We start from the raw sequence: 17,946 nt of genomic DNA on the forward strand, positions 1-17,946 counted from the left end.
TTACTGTCAATGTTTTCATGACATTCTTTCCTGTTTCAAATTACAGTTAACTTTCCGAAGTTTGGAAAATACAAAAAGTATAAAAAAGGACGGAAGACATGGATTGTTTAAAGACATCTTCCTAAACAGAATATAGTGCTTTAAACAGAATTCTGTATCTGGCGTTGTGAAATGCACGTTTCAGCAATGGATGGGGGCCTGCTTTATGTGAAATCAAATCGCTTTTTCCAGGATGAGAATTCCTACAGTCCTTCACAGATGGTCTACATATTTCCATAAAATTGTATCTACTCTCAGTTTGTTTGTCATTTGACTCATCTACATAGGCTTATTATGACAAAATGTCATCTTAACCAAAGAAAATATTTTTCTAAAAAATCTCTGAAAAGAGATCAAAGGTTTTGACACAGGCTTTAAAGAGACTGTATTATGTTATGCACATGTTGAAAAACTATATGGTTTTTCTAGGGGTAGGGGCGGTGGGATGTGTTTGAATATCTTGTCAATTTATTTCTCTGCATAGTCAGAAAAAGTCTTTCTCCAAAACTCTGTGGAAGATATATGTTTATATGTTCAACTTTTTAAGAAAGTGTCAAAGTGTTATCCAAAGTGGTCGTACCATTTTACATTCCCACCAGCAGTGTATGCAAACACAAACTTTCCCTCATTCTCACCAGCACTTGGTATGGTGGTGCGGGAGCTTGGTATGGTGGCCATTCTACTAGATCTGCAGGTGTCTCTTATGGTGACTTTAATACGAATTTCCCTAATCACTAATGATGTTGAGCATCTTCTCCTGTGCTTATTTTCCATTTGTATATCTTCTGATCCAATTATTCCACTTTTTAAAAAAATTTTCAAAAGAAGTAAAATGTTCATACAAAGACATGGATCCTTGTTATAGACTGAACTGTGTCCCCGCCAAATTTATAGGTTGAATATCTAACCCCCAATGTGTCTGTATTTGGAGATGGGGCCTATAAGGAAATAATTAAGATTAAATGAAGTGATAAGGGTGGGGTCTTGATACAAAAGGTTTAGTGTCCTTATAAGAAGAAACATTGCCCTAACCGGCTTGGCTCAGTGGATAGAGCATCGGCCTGCGGACTGAAAGGTCCCAGGTTCGATTCCGGTCAAGGGCATGTACCTTGGTTGTGGGCACATCCCCAGTAGGAGGTGTGCAGGAGGCAACTGTTCGATGTTTCTCTCTCATCAATGTTTCTAACTCTCTATCCCTCTCCCTTCCTCTCTGTAAAAAAAGAAGAAGAAGAAGAAGAACAACAACAACAACAACAACAAACATCACAGAACTTGTGTTTTCCCCCACACTTCCCAACAAAGAAGCAGACACAGTGAGCTGGCAGCCACCTATAAGCCAGGAAGAGAGGTTTCACCAGAAAGCGACTATGCTGGCACCTGATTTGGACTTGCAGCATCCAAAATTGTGAGAAAATAAGTGCCTGTTGTTAAAGCCATCTAGCCTATGGTGTTTTGTTATGGCAACCTGAGCTTACTAGTACAATCCTCAGAGCAGGATTTGTAATACTTACAATATTTGTAATAGTGAAAAATTGGAAATTACTAGTACACAAATAAATGGGTAAACAATTGTTGTAGGTACATATAAATGAATACTACTGAGCAATTCAGATGGATAAACGATTGATATCCACAACATGGATAAATCTCAAATTATGCTGAGCAAAACATCCCAGACCCGCCCCCCCCCCCAAAAAAAAAAGAGTTGACAGCATGATTCCATTTGTATAACACTCTAGATAATACGGAAAATCTAGTGACCAAAAGCAGATTGGGGGTTATCAGGGAGGTGAGGTATGGCGAAGAGCAGGAGGAAGAAATCATAAAGTTACAGAAGGAAATTTTATGGGTGAAGGATATGTTCACTAGCTTGATTTTGGTGATGGTTTAATGAGTATATACATAGATCAAAATGTATCAAATTTTACTATAAATATATGCAGTTTATTGTATATCAATGGCTCATTAACACTGTTTTTATTTTAACCTGTGGAATCTTCCCATTATCTCTAGGAAACTCCAATTTTGTGTTAAATGGATTTTTTTTTTCTTTTCTCCATCCCTGATAAAGAAATGGAAAAGAAAATGCCTCACTCAGGAAAGTTTGTCACATGTACAGGGCTTCATGGCGTTGTACTTTTCATTGTGAGGAGCCTGGAACAGAATTGCTGCCTCACCCCCAAGCCCCAGCCTTTCCATCACCATTAAAGGTAAAACAAAACCCCCAGAATCAAAGGACATAAAACAGGTGGCAACAAGACTCAAAACTGGAAAATAAATGATTACACTTGGCCCTATCTTTTGTTTTTGCAAACTAAGGAGGCTCTGCTGAATATTATGATAATGAATGAAAATCTGCTATGAAAATTTTCAATCCCTTTTGGCAATTTGTGCCAGGAGTATTATATTACAGAAAAGAAAAGCCCCCACAAGCAAAGATGCTAAACCCAGAATAAATAAGGTGTCAGCTCACGTCAGGCAAAACTTGGACAACACAACCCAAAGTTGAACATAGAATTTGATTAGAAACTCAAAACCTGCTTCCATTTCACAGAAAGCCTGGAAGATAAAATAGGTTTGATTCACAGCTTTACGTCAAGTTCATACCAAACCTGGCAGATTTGTATCTCACTCTGGGGGCTGTGCTCTTCATGTTTAGATGGAGCTACTATAGCAGGGAAAAGGGCTTCCCACAGGAGGTTCTTTGTGGCAAATCACGATGGAAGGAAACTCCCTCCCAAGTCACAAACGGTTCATTTCCGTTCTACTGTGCTGCAGTTGCCAGCTTTAAAATTGTTATTATTTTATGGTTAAGGTACTATTTTTAAGGCATTTTAAGCAATTTTTTTTTTTTTTTTGAGCTTTGGTTACCTAGCTTGGAACTCAAAACTATGTCTGATGCCAAAGCTCTTGCACTTTCTAATACGAAATAGAGCGTTTTCTGGGAGGCCTACCCTCAACTCTGCTCGGCGTCCTCCCGCGTGTCTCCAGGAACCACGACGACGCGCATTGATTAACTCGACGCTGGTTCCCAGCGGGAGAGCACAGATTGCACCTGCTGCGAAGGCCCGCGCGGCCCTGCCTCTGGCTGCTCAGCTGGGGTTGTGCGTGCACGAACTCGAGGACCCACCAGGGGTCACTGCAGCCTCAGAGCTATTGTGCCCGCCAGTTCCGGACACGGCCGTCCGCGCGGAGGGCGTGGGACTTAGGGGCGCGGGAAGCCAGGGTCCTAGCAGGAAGGCGCCCGCCCTCGCGGAGCCTGCCTCCCCGTCTCCCTGGGAAACGGACGCTGCGAGAAGGGGCCGGGGCTCCGGGCGGCCTCGTGGCTCCGGCGCCTGGCGCGGTTTGCCGTGCGGACCTGTGGGCACTTCGCCATTAGACTACCTCCGCTCCGCCCTCCGCCCCCAGCCGAGACCCCGCCCAGAAGGGGCGCCCCCTGGCCGGCGGCTGGGCCCTCGCTTTGCTCCAGAGGTTTTGGCCGACGCCGGGGCCGACCCAGCAGTACCTGGGCTGCTCCCGCCCGGGGCGCCACACCTCGAGCGTCGGTGAGAACTTTCCCCGGAGCCGCCGGGGCCTGGCGCCCCAGGGCGCACCCACGCCCGCCCGCCCGCCCGCCGCCTTCCCAGCCCAGGGGCCTGGAGGCAAGTCCTTCGACTCCCCGCTTCTCTGAACCTCCCGGGGAAGCAGCCCTCCGCCGCGGCTCGGGGGATTCTCGAAGGGAGAGCTTGAACTTGGCCCTCCACGGTCCTCCGAGATGAGCTCGGGGCTCCCCACGCTGAAGCCACACGGCGCGACGAGCTGACCTCTACTCACCGGTCTCGGTAGGAACCCGCTGCCCTTTCCGACCGTCTCCGGGCTTCTGGGCGCCCGCGGATCGGGAAGGGACGATCCTTGCCACTGCCCCTGCAGTGTTGCCGGCACGTCGTGGGTGCCCGTGACACAAAGGAACAGCCTAGCGCTCCCCCGTCTGCGGACCGGGCTGGGAGTTGCGGGGTGGGATCGGAGCTGGCAGTGCGCACCCTCCGGGGACTCCGCCGGCCAGGAGGAGGTCGATGCGTCCCGGCCGCGCTCCGGTGGTGCGCGGGCGGAGGGGGCTTTAGAGCTTCTAGGAGCTTCCGAGTCCGGGGAGGGCCTCGAGCTCTCGTCCCCCCCGTCTCTTGCCGCTGGCCCCCATTGCCAGGAGACTTTTGTCGTCCCCAGGACTGCGGGAGGGGGCGCGGCGTCCCCGCCTTCGGAGGAGCCGGAGCCGCAGGATGTGCAGGGACGCGCCGCCGCGCTCCGCACCCAGTTCCGCTGGCGCTTCCCCGGCTGCTCCCGGGCGCTGATCTCCGGGCTTCTCCGCCCTCCGAGCCGCCCGCCCGCCCGCGCGGCCCTGGACCTCGCCGAGAGCGGTTCCTGCTGCCCTCGCCGCGGCGCGGACAATAAATTAATGCCTCGTGCTTGAGCGGAGGGGGCGGCTCAGCGCTTGGGGTCGCAGCTTTCTCGCCCGGCTGGAGAGCGCCGCAGCCGACATGGGCTGCTTCTGCGCTGTTCCGGAAGAATTTTACTGCGAAGTTTTGCTCCTGGATGAATCCAAGTTAACCCTCACCACCCAGCAGCAGGGCATCAAGGTAGGCACAGGCAGGGGGCGTGTTCGGGGGTTTGGCAGCCGGGCGGGCTCGGGGGGGGGGGGGGTGTCCCCGGCTTTGGGAGGGGTGTCGGGTCGCGCTGTGGGAAGGAGCCTCAGCTGGCCCCTGCGCGCAGGTAGAGGGCGGACGTGCCGGGGCGGGTTTACTTTGAGTCCCTTCCTAAAGGAAAGTAAGTTTGATGGCTCAAAGGATAGCCCACGCACCAACTCTCAGCTGCAATCCACGGTCCTGCAACGGAGGCCAGAGATCTTCTCAACACTGGCTTCCTCCTGAAGCGTCTGCGGCCTCCCCTGCAGCTCCCCAGGAGTCGCAGAATTGGATGTGTGGACTGCATACCGTGTCGGAGGCTCGATCGCCCTCGGCCTTTTCTTGATAGGATCCTTGGGAAGTAAAAGAGTTCACGCGCTGAAACACATTTTCTTGGGCGGTTGTGATGGTGTTGCCTGGCCGTGTAGTTGGGTATTGCTACGTTTGGACAGAAAATAATTTCCCTTTCCGCAAGCGAACTGGCTCCCCACGTTGAAGTAAACATTTCTCAGAGCGACTCGGTAGTAACTGCTTCTGTTTGTAGGTCGTTCAAGTGCAGTTGCTGCTGTTAGCCTGGAGAACCCAAACAAAAAGGCTGGGAGGTGGCAGAGGTCCACTTCCTTAATTTTGCTGGGTTCTTCTGTCATAGAGTTGACAACCTGACGGAGGCGGCTGCGCTCCCTCCTTTTGCCCTAGCAACGGCGTTACTACCAAGAGGTGGTGGGAATCGGGAGCGGGTGGTTTTGTTTTCTTTTCTCCTTCACTTTTAGGTCGCAGGCATTTTAGAGAACTCGGCAGCCAGTCTGGTGGAGGGAAGCGGCTCCCTCCGCCTTCCCAGTAGAGCTGGACGTCTGAGAAATCAGATTCAGGCTGGCCAGTGTCCTTTCCTAGTCTTGTCATCTCAGCAGTTAGTCCTCATGGCGTTGGTCCTGGGCATTTCCTGATGTGAGTCGGTTTTTACGTAGCTTTATGTGCTTTACAGTACTGCTCCTGGCCAGAAGCTTCAGCGTTGCTATGACCATTCTTGGTGTGTAGAATTCTCAACTCCCAGGTGTCCTTCTTTTACAAGGAAAAGGGGCAAAAATGACCCGTTAAAGCCACGAGATAAAGTTAACCCTTTCCTTTAGAAAATTGTTTTGAATATTGTGTCCCCAGTTAATTATAATTAGCGAAAGTCCATCATACTGTCATTTGCTGTATCCCTTGAAGGTCAATAAAATACTTTGGGGGAGGGGGAGGTATTCATTTTATATTTTCAACTTTTCTTTATGTTCCAAAACACCTCCTCTCCCCAAATGAAATCAGGAAAAGAACTTGCCTTGTAAGATGATGTGACATTCTTTGGTGTACTGTACAAATAAAATAGGCAGAAATGACAAATCTATGTATTTTTGATAATACATAGATTCTCTTGGGCTTGGGGATAGAAACAATTGGAAAAAGATAACAAATGATCTGATGCTGAAACAACAAAGAAATCTTTCTGAAGTGCAAAGTCTAAAGTCATCTGGAGTGTGAGCTTCCTGTTTAATCATGAAAGCGTACTCCTGTCAGCTGTGGAGCATGTACATTATTCTGTCAAGAGAGCAGTCAAGACTTGGGATCAAATGGAATAATTTTGTCAAAGAAACATGAATCAAAAATCCTGGTCCATAATTACTTTTTATAACCTGATGGTGTTTACCTTGCTTTACAAATAGGTTGAAGATTGGTGAGTGATTCAAATGCAATAGCAACTTTATAATGCTGTAATGTTGGATAGATGCCATTTAAATAAACAATAATTTAAGCAGGTTTTTGTTGAAAGTAATCATTTTGCAACAGGCTTGGCCTCTTTTAGTGTCACAAAAGCATGCCACAATTATTTTGATGGCCATATGTGTAACACAGATGTCTGCTGAAGTTAACCACGTTATCTGTAACTACCATCCTATATAATAAAGAGCTAATATGCAAATGGTCGTCACGCCCTTGCACCCTCATGCCCTCGCGCCAGGGGACCGGGGGACCTGAGGCCGCGCCCCCCGCTCGGCGGGGCTTAATGGGGGACCTGAGGCTGCGCCCCCTGCCCAACACCAGGCCGGGGGTCCTGAGGCTGCGCCCCCTCACCCTGCGGGGCTTGATGGGGGTGGGGCCAGCCAGGTCTGGGTCTCGCATGATTTCGAGGTGTGCACGGGTGTGTGGGGACTTGACTCTGGGTCCCGCGGCACACCCCAGATTCTGACAGGAGGGAGATTTTCATATACATTTTGCTAATTTTCTTTCATCTCTGACACTTCTATTATAGAGAAAGGGCAAATAGCAATATTAAAATATTTCCTCTAATTAACTCCCTTTTAGTGTGCACAAATTTCGTGCACTGGGCCACTAGTGCTATCATAAAATGCATGTGTTAAGCACCTATCTACTTGTGGTAGGTACTAAATTAAACACATATGCATATTTGTGTTTAATATATTAATAATGACCATTCTTGGTGTACAGAATTATCAATTCCCAGGTGTCATTCTTTTACAAGAAAAAGGGGCAAAATGACCAGCTTCCCGAATGTAGAAGATATTCAAATATTGAATGAATATATATATAGTTTGTATATTATTATCCTGTACATACCTGGCATTTTAAAACTCTTACTTTAGTTCATAAGTGAAATAGTCAACAATTACTTTAAAGTTAATAGTATAATAGTTGCTATTATAGTGGTCTCCTCCTGCTATAGTACAATTGATAATTTTGATTATCACTAATTAAAGTCAAAGTTAAGCATACGTCAATTAGCCTATTTTCCCCATAAAAAATAGAAAAATCTTTTTATTTTTCAAAAGTATCCTATATAATAAAAGCCTAATATGCTAAGTGTTTGACCATTCATTCGACTGGTCGCTATGACATGCACTGACCACCAGGGGGCAGACATTCTGACCTGTAGGTTAGCTTGCTGTTGGGGTCCGGCTGATCGGGACTGGGTGAGACGGGCTGGACATGCCCTGGAGCCCTCCCATGGTCCCTACCTGGTCCTGATCGTGCACTAGTGGGGTCCCTTGGCCTGGCCTGCGCCCTCTTGCAATCCGGGACCCCTTGGGGGATGTCGGAGAGCCAGTTTCGGCTGATCCCCGCAGGCCAGTGCACCGGGCCTCTAGTTTCCTAATAATTAATTTGAGATGACCCTTTTGTCCGTTCTATCTCAAATGAAATGAAGACAGCTAATTTTGCATTAAAATTATATTCACATATTTCATCCCTTAATGGAAGGAGTTTTACTGATTCCTGATAGTTACTTAAGAATTTGTTTGTATTACTCTTATAATAATTCCTGTGAGTTAAAAAGGATTAATTTAAGTAGGAGTGTGAGAGAAGCTTTATAAAACTTTTTTTTCCTTGTGTACCATTTTGAAAAACACTCTTTGGACTTAAGTGCCAAATTACAAAGTTGGTTATGAAGTGATTTTCTGCAATTTAGATCAAAGATTTCATCGACTTTAGGAAAAAATTGGTGTTTGTTCCCATCTGGGAAAGCAATTCAGTTTGAAGACAGTAGTTACACATCTTATATGTTAAGAACTTAAATGGGAAGTGTTTTCTTTTTTTTAATTAAAAAATAATCAGCCCTTGCCCTAGGCAGTTTGGCTCAGTGTATAGAGCATCAGTCTGTGGACCAAAGGGTCCCAGGTTCGATTCCAGTCAAGGGCAAGTACCGTATTTTCCGGCGTATAAGACGACTTTTTAACCCAGGAAAATCTTATACGTCGAGTCGTCGTATACGCCGGAAAATACGGTACTCAGGACAGACCTCTGGGATAACACCAGTGGACCAGTCTAGCAGATACTTACTGTATTTTCTGGCATATAAGACGACTGGGCGTATAAGATTTTCCTGGGTTAAAAAGTCGTCTTATACGCCGGAAAATACGGTATCCTGGTTGCAGGCTCCTCCCTGGCCCAGGCCTTGGTCGGGGCTCATGGAGGAGGCAACCAATCAATGTGTTTCTCTCACATTGATGTTTCTCTCTGTCTTTCCCTCTCTCTTTTACTCTCCCTAAAAATCAATGGAAAAATATCCTCAGGTGAGGATTAACAAAAAAAGAAAACCAAAAATAATCAGCCCATTCTGCGTGGCTCAGTGGTGGAGTGTTGACCTAATAACCAGGAGGTCATGGTTTGATTCTGGTCAGAGACATGCCCAGGTTGTGGGCTCCATCCCCAGTAGGGAGCATGCAGGAGGCAGCCAATCAATGATTCTCTCTCATCATTGATGTTTCTATCTCTCCCTTCCTCTCTTCCAATAAAAAATATATATTTTTAAACAAATCACATTTCTAGTTATAAAAACAGTTATGGGGATGTAAAGTGCAGCATAAGGAATACAGTCAATCCTACTATAATAATTGTACTAGTATATGGTGTCAGATGGGTACTAGACTTATTGGGGCGATTACTTCGTACGTTATATAAATGTCTAATCACTGTGTTGTACCCCTGAGGTTAATACAATATTCTGTGTCAACTGTAATTGAAAAATTTAAAAATCAGAAAAATAAAACATATCTTTGTATTCAGACTAATGTTATGTAGAAACTTGCCTTCTTAACTTGCTTTAGAGGTAATCTCACCTTGAAAACAGGAAGCCTTTTTCATGCAATTTGTAGTTTGAGTCCTATCCAAGATTTAAAAACCCAGGTTTATATAAACTGGAAGCTATGGTTGTGTGTTGAGCCCCACAATAGCTTCTAGCTGTTTGTTCTCTGCTGCCATCTCTGTTGTTTATTCAAGTTAAGACTTTCTGCTGTGGTTGGTCTCTTGGTTTTTTGAGTAATGTTTGTTCAGGGAAACTTTTGTTATGTCCTTTGTAGTTCTTTGTCCTGGTGGAGGTAGAGAGCTTTCTTTCTGTTCTCTTTAGAAGCAAAACTTTATGTGGCTCAGACTACCTTTATAGATTGCCATTTGATTAGCAAAGATTTTCGGAGGGGGGGAAAAGATCACAAGGTTTGATTATAAATTTAGTTTTGAAAATTGCTGGTGCAAATATGACCTAGATTAGTATTTTCATTTCAGTAAAATTTTAGTCCTCTGAGTAGTAATATAATAACCACTGAAGTGCTCATTTCCCCCCTCAGACTATTTGACTAAATGAAACCAATATAATAGCAAGATGGAAATTCCGTTCACTTTTTTAAGGCTTTATTGAGATACTAGAGGCTCGCTGCACGAAATTCGTGTACGGGTAGGGTCTCTAGGCCTGGCCAGTGATTAGGGCCGATCTGTGGGGTGACTGGCGGAGCGATTGGGGTCCCCCACGGCACCTGCTTTGGCCAGCCTGGCACCGCCTGCTCACCAGCCTTGCCCGCCCCCCCCCCCCCCCCCCCCCCCCCACCGCTGGTTGCCTTCCTCTGCGGGGCGACTAGGGGGGTGATCAGGGAGCCCCTGCTGGCACCTGCCTTGGCTGGCCTGGGGCCTGCGGGCTGGGGCAACTCCTGCATAGAGTGTCTGCCCCTTGGTGGTCAGTGCACGTCATAGCGACTGGTCCTTCTGCCTGTCGTTCCGCCATTTGGTAGATTTGCATATTAGGCTTTTATTACATAGGATACCATACAATTCACACAGTTAAAGTGTACACAGTTCATTTGTTAACTTTTAAATGAAGTTATTTTCTAATCCTGAGTTTCCTGAGGGAATATTGTGAGTTTTGATGCTTTGATCAGAAGCTTCCTAAAAAACTAGAAAACCAATTAGTAGGTGGGAGCTTAAATTATATTCCTCTCGATTACCGAGAAGTGTGATTTTCGTCCCATTTGGACTGGTAAAGAAAAATCTAAGAAGACTGGGAAAAAGTGAAAAGCAACAGTTCTTCACAAATCGCATTATGTAAATACCTATATATTTGATATCAACCACATAAGTAGAGAGTCAGAGACCTTATATACATAGATTGAAGCTAGTAATCATACACCAGCATTTTCGTTAATGTAAGATTGCCTGGGGGTTCTTGATTGCTTAGTAAGTTACATGTGACTGGGATAGAGGTAGGTACCCCTCTGCTCCACGGCATCTAGATTTCTAGAATTCAAGTATGATATTCGTATTTTGGCTGTTTAAGATGACCTAGTATATAAATGCTTCCTCAAATTATTTTTGTTTTTAAAAAAATATTTAAAGTATTTTTTAGCTTATTGAGGTATAATTGATAAATGACATTGTAATATAAAGTGTCCAAGCTGATGATTTGATATATATATATATATATATATATATATATATATATATGCATTGTAAAAGGACCCCACCAAGTTAACACATCCATCACCTCACATATGTATTATTTTTTAATGTGTGTGTGTGGTGTTTTTTATTTCAAAGAGAGGAAGGGAGAAGGAAATAGAAACATCAATGATGAGAGAGAATCATTGATTGGCTGCCTCCTGCACGTCCCATATTGGGATTGAGCCTGCAACCTGGGCATGTGCCCTGACCGGAATTGAATCGTTACCTTCTGGTTCATGGGGTGATGCTCAACCACTGAGCAACACCAGCTGGGCTATTATCTTTTTTGTTGTCGTTATTGAGAACCCTAAGTTGTATTCTCATAGCAAATTTCAGTTATGCAGTATAGCACTATCAAATATAGTAACCATGTTGTACATTAGCTCCTCAGAGCTTAAGTGCCCCCTCAATTTTACAAGAAGTTTTTTTTTCTTAAAAAATTATTAAAAATACTTTTTATCATTCCTGGTTTGAAAGTGTTTAAAAATAATTTAATGGGGAGAGCATTGTTACCTCCAGCAGCTAGCTAATGGCTGCCCTTCTCCAGGTATTTATAATTTCCTTAACTGAAGGTGGACCACACTTTTTGCAGCCCCATTAATATAATTATTCTTGAATTCTATAATGTTTAGCTTGAACTAACTTTGAGCTAGGCTGGAACAAATGCAGAGCGCTTGTTGCTTTTGAACATTGATGGTGTCTAAGCCCATTTGGGCTGCTATAACAAAATGCCACAGACTGAGTGACTTGCAAACAAGATAAATTTCTCTCTCGTAGTTCTAGAGGCTGGAAATCTGAGATGAGGATGCCAGCGTGGCCAGGTGAGGGCCCTCTTCCCGGTTGAAAGCTTCTTGTAGCCTCACATGGCAGAAGGGCGAGGGAGCTTTGCTGGGCTGGTCCTTTTTCATAGGGGCACGAATCCCAAAGACCCCACCTCCTATTGGAGATTAAGTTTCCAAACATGTGAATTTGGGGGAGGGGGTAGACACAAACATTCGGAGTTAAATTTAAATTGCAGGTACAAAAGCCCAGTCTCTCCATTAGCCATGTGGACAGCGGTTTGCTCTTTTTAATAAGCCACTTATAAACAAGATGGGAAGCTCATGTTTTCTTCGGTAGCTTGCATCAGATTGTATCTCAGAATAAGGCCAGACAGTCCTTTGTTGTGGTAGGCTGTTCTGTCCATTGTGAGATACTGAATAGTACCCCCAGCCTCTAGCCACGAGCTGCCAGTCATTCTCCTTGCCCAGATGTTGCCAAATGTCTCCGATGGGCAAAATCACCTTCGGTTGAGAACCATTGCCGTAGAGACTAACAGCTTCCTTTATTCTTGTGTGTTTGGTGCTCAGCCTTTTGCACTGGATGCAGGCTAACTTTTGGTGGTCTTCCTTTTTTCTTTTTTTGGGGGGCAGTCATGTACCTTATATATACTGTACATCAGTGAAAACAATATATGTCAGTGTCTTTAACTTGCTTAATATTCTAATACTAGGAGCAATATAATAAGTGATTAAAAGCATGGGCTCTGGAATCAGACCAGCTGGGTTTAAATTTTCACCCCACTGATGACTTACTAGCTGTGGGACTTTCAGAAAGATAGTTATCTTCTCCAAATCTCAGTCTCTCCAACTGTAAAATGATGCTTTCTTCATCCCGTCCTTCTTCTTCTTTTAGTGACTCGTTTCTTCTACAGATAAAGTCCAAACTTCATAGTTTATGTTAGCACCCTGCCTGATGTAGCCCTTCTCTGTGCACATGTGGCTCTGCCTGGTCTCCCAAACATACCAGACTCTCCCATGCCTTTATGCATGGGGTTCCCACTGAGTGGGAGTACCCTTTTGCCTTTCCCTAAGCACGCACTCATCTGAACTCATCCTTTTGACACTTCAATCATGTGTCCCATCTGCTAGAAAGCCTTCAGCACAACCCGACCAGGCAGAGTTAAGCGCTTGTCAGTGCTTCCCACACATCCTGTTACAGCACATATCACACTGCAGGCATTCTTTCTGGGCACATCTGTCTCCTCCATCAGCCTGCCAGCCCCTACCTGGGATCTGCAGCAGCCAGAGCTGCGTGCCTCATGTAATAGAAGCTTCTTAGCTATCGTTTGAATGGAGGAATGATTGGGAGTGTTGCAGTTGGAAAAGGCCATATTGAAAATCTTCTGGATAATGAGGATCATTACATTTTTACTAGAAGAGATCCCAGAATTAGGTGAATCTCACTGCGAAAAATCTGTTGCCAAGATACTCTAGTTTTTATATGGATAATGGGTAGGAAATGAGATGGTGCCATGGATGGTGCATGTAACACATGGAAACGCTGTCGAGCAGCTGTTTCGGAAAACACGAGCCACACCATTTTTGTATTGTGGAGGTAGCTACGAGTCTTTCTTTTTCTCTCTTCTTGGAAAACATAACTTGCCCCTTACAACTTGAGAGTCTTTTGGAAGAAGGGCCTATTTCAAGAATGGAGAACAGGTTCTCATGCTTCAGCTGCTTTTCTTCCTTGTCTCCTACTCTATGAACCGTCTGAGAAAGTGTCTGTTGGTTTTGCAGTGTGGGTTTACACAACCTTGGTGTAATTTTTAATTGTGCTGTATCATCCATTTTATTCTTGAAGCTACATAAACCTCTTTTGACACTGCTCTAAGGCTTAATGGAAAAAACAGTGTCAATAAATTAAATGTTGTTTTTTTTATGACAAATGATAAGTTTTTCATTCTGATGCACAGTGTATTTTTCTGCAGGCCTACTATAAACGTGGCAGGTCAGATATAAGATTTGCCATGGCCCCTCTAGCGTTTCTGAGATTGATTGCTTTGGCCAAGCTTTGTCTCCAATATTTTAGCCATAAGTAAAGCCCTTAAGTAAGACTCCGGGTCAGCCTGCTTTGGGTTGTAATGACTATAAATGACTATACCTGCTATTTGCTTCTGCCTCATCAGATTTCTTCTAATGCTCCTATATTAAGATTAACTAGGTATCTATTATTACTTGTTTAGGTATAGACTAGGTGTTTTTAGATCAGGAGACGCCAGTTTAGTTTGTGACTCAAAAAGCCTGTAACTACACTTCAGAGAGTCTATCATTCTCAAAAAGGGGGATTGCATTCCTGTGCCCTCTCAGCCATGTGTGTATTTCCAGCTTTGTTTTGTTTTTAAAGTGGAACAGTCACTCTTCTTTAATGCTGCCTATTGTTAATAATCAATTTCTCTGTAACTGAGCACTCTTGCCAAGAAATTCCTAATAATCACTGAAGACATGAAAGGGCCTGGCAGGGCTTGCAAACGCGTGAGCAGTTTGTTTTCAGGGAGGTTGACATGCCTAAAGGGAGGTAGAACAAGAGAGATGGTGGCAGGCTAGGAAAACCGAGAGGTGCCGAGTGCTAGCCCCCACGGAGATCACCAAAAGGTCAGATGGCAGGGCAGGAATCAGCGAACCGAGACCGAAGAGGAAACCAAATGCAACAGGAGATTGTTGAGCAACATCACGTACAGGAGAAAGCACAGTCGTAATGCTGAGAGTTCCTCACTCTGTGAGGATGGTGTCCCAGAAGTTGGTGAGAAAGGGCCTTGTTCAGAATACAGTTTTCCATGTAGTGTGACATGAGAGAGGGTCATGAGCTAGCCCCCCGAGACCATCTGAGTGTTTAAACCACTCGGGTCCCACCTTGCTCTTCATTTAGAGCTGTGTTTGAGAAGCAGACGGGAGCCTCTGCTGCCTTAGTGGTCACTTGTCAAAACTGGTTTTTCTCTATCATCCTCACTGCTCCCACTTCAGCCCAGGCCCTCACACTTCACACCTAAACCAGCCTCCTAACCGGGGTGCTGTGTGCTCACGTTCAGTCTCTCTTGCCCCGCTACCCCGGCCCTGCGTTTAAATCCTGGTCTGCCATGCAGTCATTGGTCTTGTGATTAGTCAGATGACTCCTCTTGGAACCTTCTTCATTTATAAATTGAGGAGCCTGATACCTGCCTCATAGGATGATTGTAAGAATTTGATAAAAGAATTTAGGCACATAGGATAAGAGGTGCCCAATAAAAAATAGCTATTATTACGTATGGTCTATTATTTGCTAATAAATGCGTCCTAAATTCTAGTTTGGGGTATCTGATCTCCCACCCCTGCCCAGAGAGAGGCTGGCTCTCTGAGGGGCATGGGTGGCTGTTAGAAGTGAGGGAGCATGATGGTTTGATGTTCATAGAGACTAGTGACATGCACTCCTGTGTTTTTTTTCTAAGAGTTTTATGGCATTCGCTCTCACATTTAGGTCTATGACCCATTTGTCATTCATTTCCATGTGGATAGCCAGTTGTCTCAGCTCATTTGTTGAAAGGACCATTTTCTCCCCATTGAATTGTCTTGATACCCTTACTAAAAACCAGTTGACAATAAGATTCATTTCTGGTCTCTCAGTTCTACTCCATGCCTATCTTTATGCATCTTGTTTATGTTTACTAGTTCCTTAGTACTGGGTGTGTGTGTAATTCAGCAGAGAAAGTACTCCCAGTTAAAACAGATTTAACATTTAGTATTTTGAGAAACTTAAATATAGCAGGCTAATTTTTAAGTTGATAATTTTGTATGGCCCGGGAATGATGTTATAAATATTCAAATGGTCCTTGCCAGCAAACATTGTTTTACCCACTGTTCAATCCTTAAGAACCAGTGCCAGGCACATGGTGGTGCTCAGTGAATTTTAGATATGCTGCTGCTATTGCTTTGGTAACTTGAAACCTTGAATATATTTCCAAAAACTTTTCTACATAAGCTTTGAGTGTTGCTAATTACATTGTGGAAAGGATTTGCCTTTGGTTCTTGCAGACTCTTTCTGTAAATTCCTTGGTGGAGGACTGGGAAAAGTATATTTGTATATGTTTTATGAATAACAGTTTTGATAGGTGAAGGTGTAGCACAGGGGTGGGGAACATCTGGCCCAAGGGCAATAGAAGGCCCGTAAAATCATTTGGTCTGGCCCGGCCAAAGCACTAGGGGTGAGTTAATTAAATGTTTGACCAAACATAGCAGGCTAATTTGTGTGTGTGTGTGTGTGTGTGTGTGTGTGTGTGTGTGTGTGTGATTTATTTATTTATTTATTTTTTAGCAGGCTAATTTTTAAGTTGATAATTTCGTATGGCTTGAGAATGATGTTATAAATATTCAAATGGTTCTTGGCAGAAAAAAGGTTCCCCACCCCGGGAGCATGTTAGGAATCTGTTACCTTGAAGCATTGAGAAATTGCTAGAGATTTTTCCTATAGAGTGTTTTCCTCCTAGGAAAATAATTTAGTTCTAAAACACATACACCCTCCCCCACCCTTCATGACTTCCTTTCAACCATGAACTTCCAGGATTCCCAGAAGGATTGCAGGTTAAAGCCTACGTTACAATGACGGCTTTATGGAATTGGACTAACATTCCCTATGACTGAGGGAAATTGTAGCAATTCTTAGTGGTACTGAAGTTGGCATATTATAAGCTTTACAGCTTTGTCTGGATTGTACATTCTAAATGTCTGTGGTATTCAAACACCTGAAAACCCCACTAGATGTTCAGGCTACAGGCAGTACATTTTCCCTCTGTGGAGAAAATCCCATTAGTGCCATAGCATGACAAAATCTTCCACACAAACTAGTGTCTACTTGCCATTGCTTTTTCTTGCCAGCCACTCATTCTTTTGCCTGATAGTTCAGTTGTCTGATTCTCTGCACCAGACCCATGTGTGGTCACATGCCCTTAGTCATTTCGGTCCCATGATGCTGCCTGAGAATGCAGCAGACACAGGGGGAGAATGTGGAAGAGAAGACATAAATTACAACCAATTGGATTTCACTTATAACGAAAATTCGATCTGGCATTGGAATCATCTAATTCTCCCATTCTCCTGATGAGGGAACGGGGACCCAGTGAGCGGCAGTGATGGGCCAGAGCCCAGCACGTGATTCTAGAATAGAACCCTGGCTCTTGGTTTCCCACCTGGTCGTTTTCTCAGTGCTTACCCACCTTCACTTTCTTTGCAGCATGCCAGGGAGGAAGGCTGAGAGCTGATTAGAGAGGGAGAGGTCAGAATTTGTTGAAAATCATTTAGGTTTACTGCTAATCCCATCTCCTCCCAGGCTCCCAACCTCTTCCTGTTTCCTCCCCACTCTTCCTCTTAAATCAAGTCTTTATAGGCCTAGGACCTGACCTGATCTGATTATTTTCTGCAGTCTTGGCATTTGTATTTGTAGAATTCTTTCTGGGTAGATTATATGAGGAGAGATTCTTTTGTCTCAGGGAATCATTTATTTATTTATTTATTTATTTATTTATTTATTTATTTTATTTTCCTCCAATTTAGAAAAGAGTTTGCCTATGGGGAACTTCTTTTCAGAACAATGTTTATTGCATTGCATTTTAATTTTTTGAAAACGCGTGTTGATCTAAAAGGTCTAGAATTTATTTAGCTTCAGAGCTCATATCACTCAGTTTTTCCATGGTCTTTATTTTGTAAAGTCCATATCTGAATTCTTACAACTCCATCCTAAATCTCTCTCCAGGAAAGAAAATTAAAAACTGATTAGTGACCCTTTTTATTGCTCTGGGGAGGGTGCGATAAAAGAAAGCAGAAAGGTACAATTGCTCTTTCCTTGAAAGGTTTCAGGCGGGCCAGTCATCAGGAGGCCAATAGATCTTTTCCCCTGATGATGATTATTTCGTGCTTCTGCTACTGTTTACACGGGCACTGGAGGATGTGCAAAATTTCCAGATTCCTCAGAGAGCCAGCTTCTTTTTCTTTCAGATGCACACTGTGTTTACAGCATGTTCTAGGGCAATTATTTGATAATAAATAGGTTTTGCGTGTGAGGGTTTAAAGGGACTCTAGGCCAAGGCTATGTATCTGTAATTGGAGGTATGGATTTGTGAACTCAATTCTACAATAATTTATTCAGAGCTTGTTGTGTTCCTGGGAGCATCCAGGTTTCTGGTGGGGGTGATGAAAAAGAGGGGAGA

At 44.2% G+C, this 17,946-nt stretch overlaps 1 protein-coding gene across 1 annotated transcript in view; it reads left to right on the top strand.

Moving 5' to 3' along the window:
• Nucleotides 1-4,493: 4,493 nt before the first annotated feature.
• Nucleotides 4,494-17,946, top strand: part of EPB41L4A (erythrocyte membrane protein band 4.1 like 4A) — a 216,400-nt gene continuing 202,947 nt past the window's right edge. Inside the window, exon 1 of the mRNA XM_079790305.1 lies at nt 4,494-4,649. Coding sequence (XP_079646431.1) covers nt 4,551-4,649 — 99 coding nt within the window. The 5' untranslated portion in view covers nt 4,494-4,550. The remainder of the gene's footprint in view (nt 4,650-17,946) is intronic.

This window comes from Cnephaeus nilssonii (assembly GCF_951640355.1).
Source record: "Cnephaeus nilssonii genome assembly, chromosome: 2".
Taxonomy (NCBI): domain Eukaryota; kingdom Metazoa; phylum Chordata; class Mammalia; order Chiroptera; family Vespertilionidae; genus Cnephaeus; species Cnephaeus nilssonii.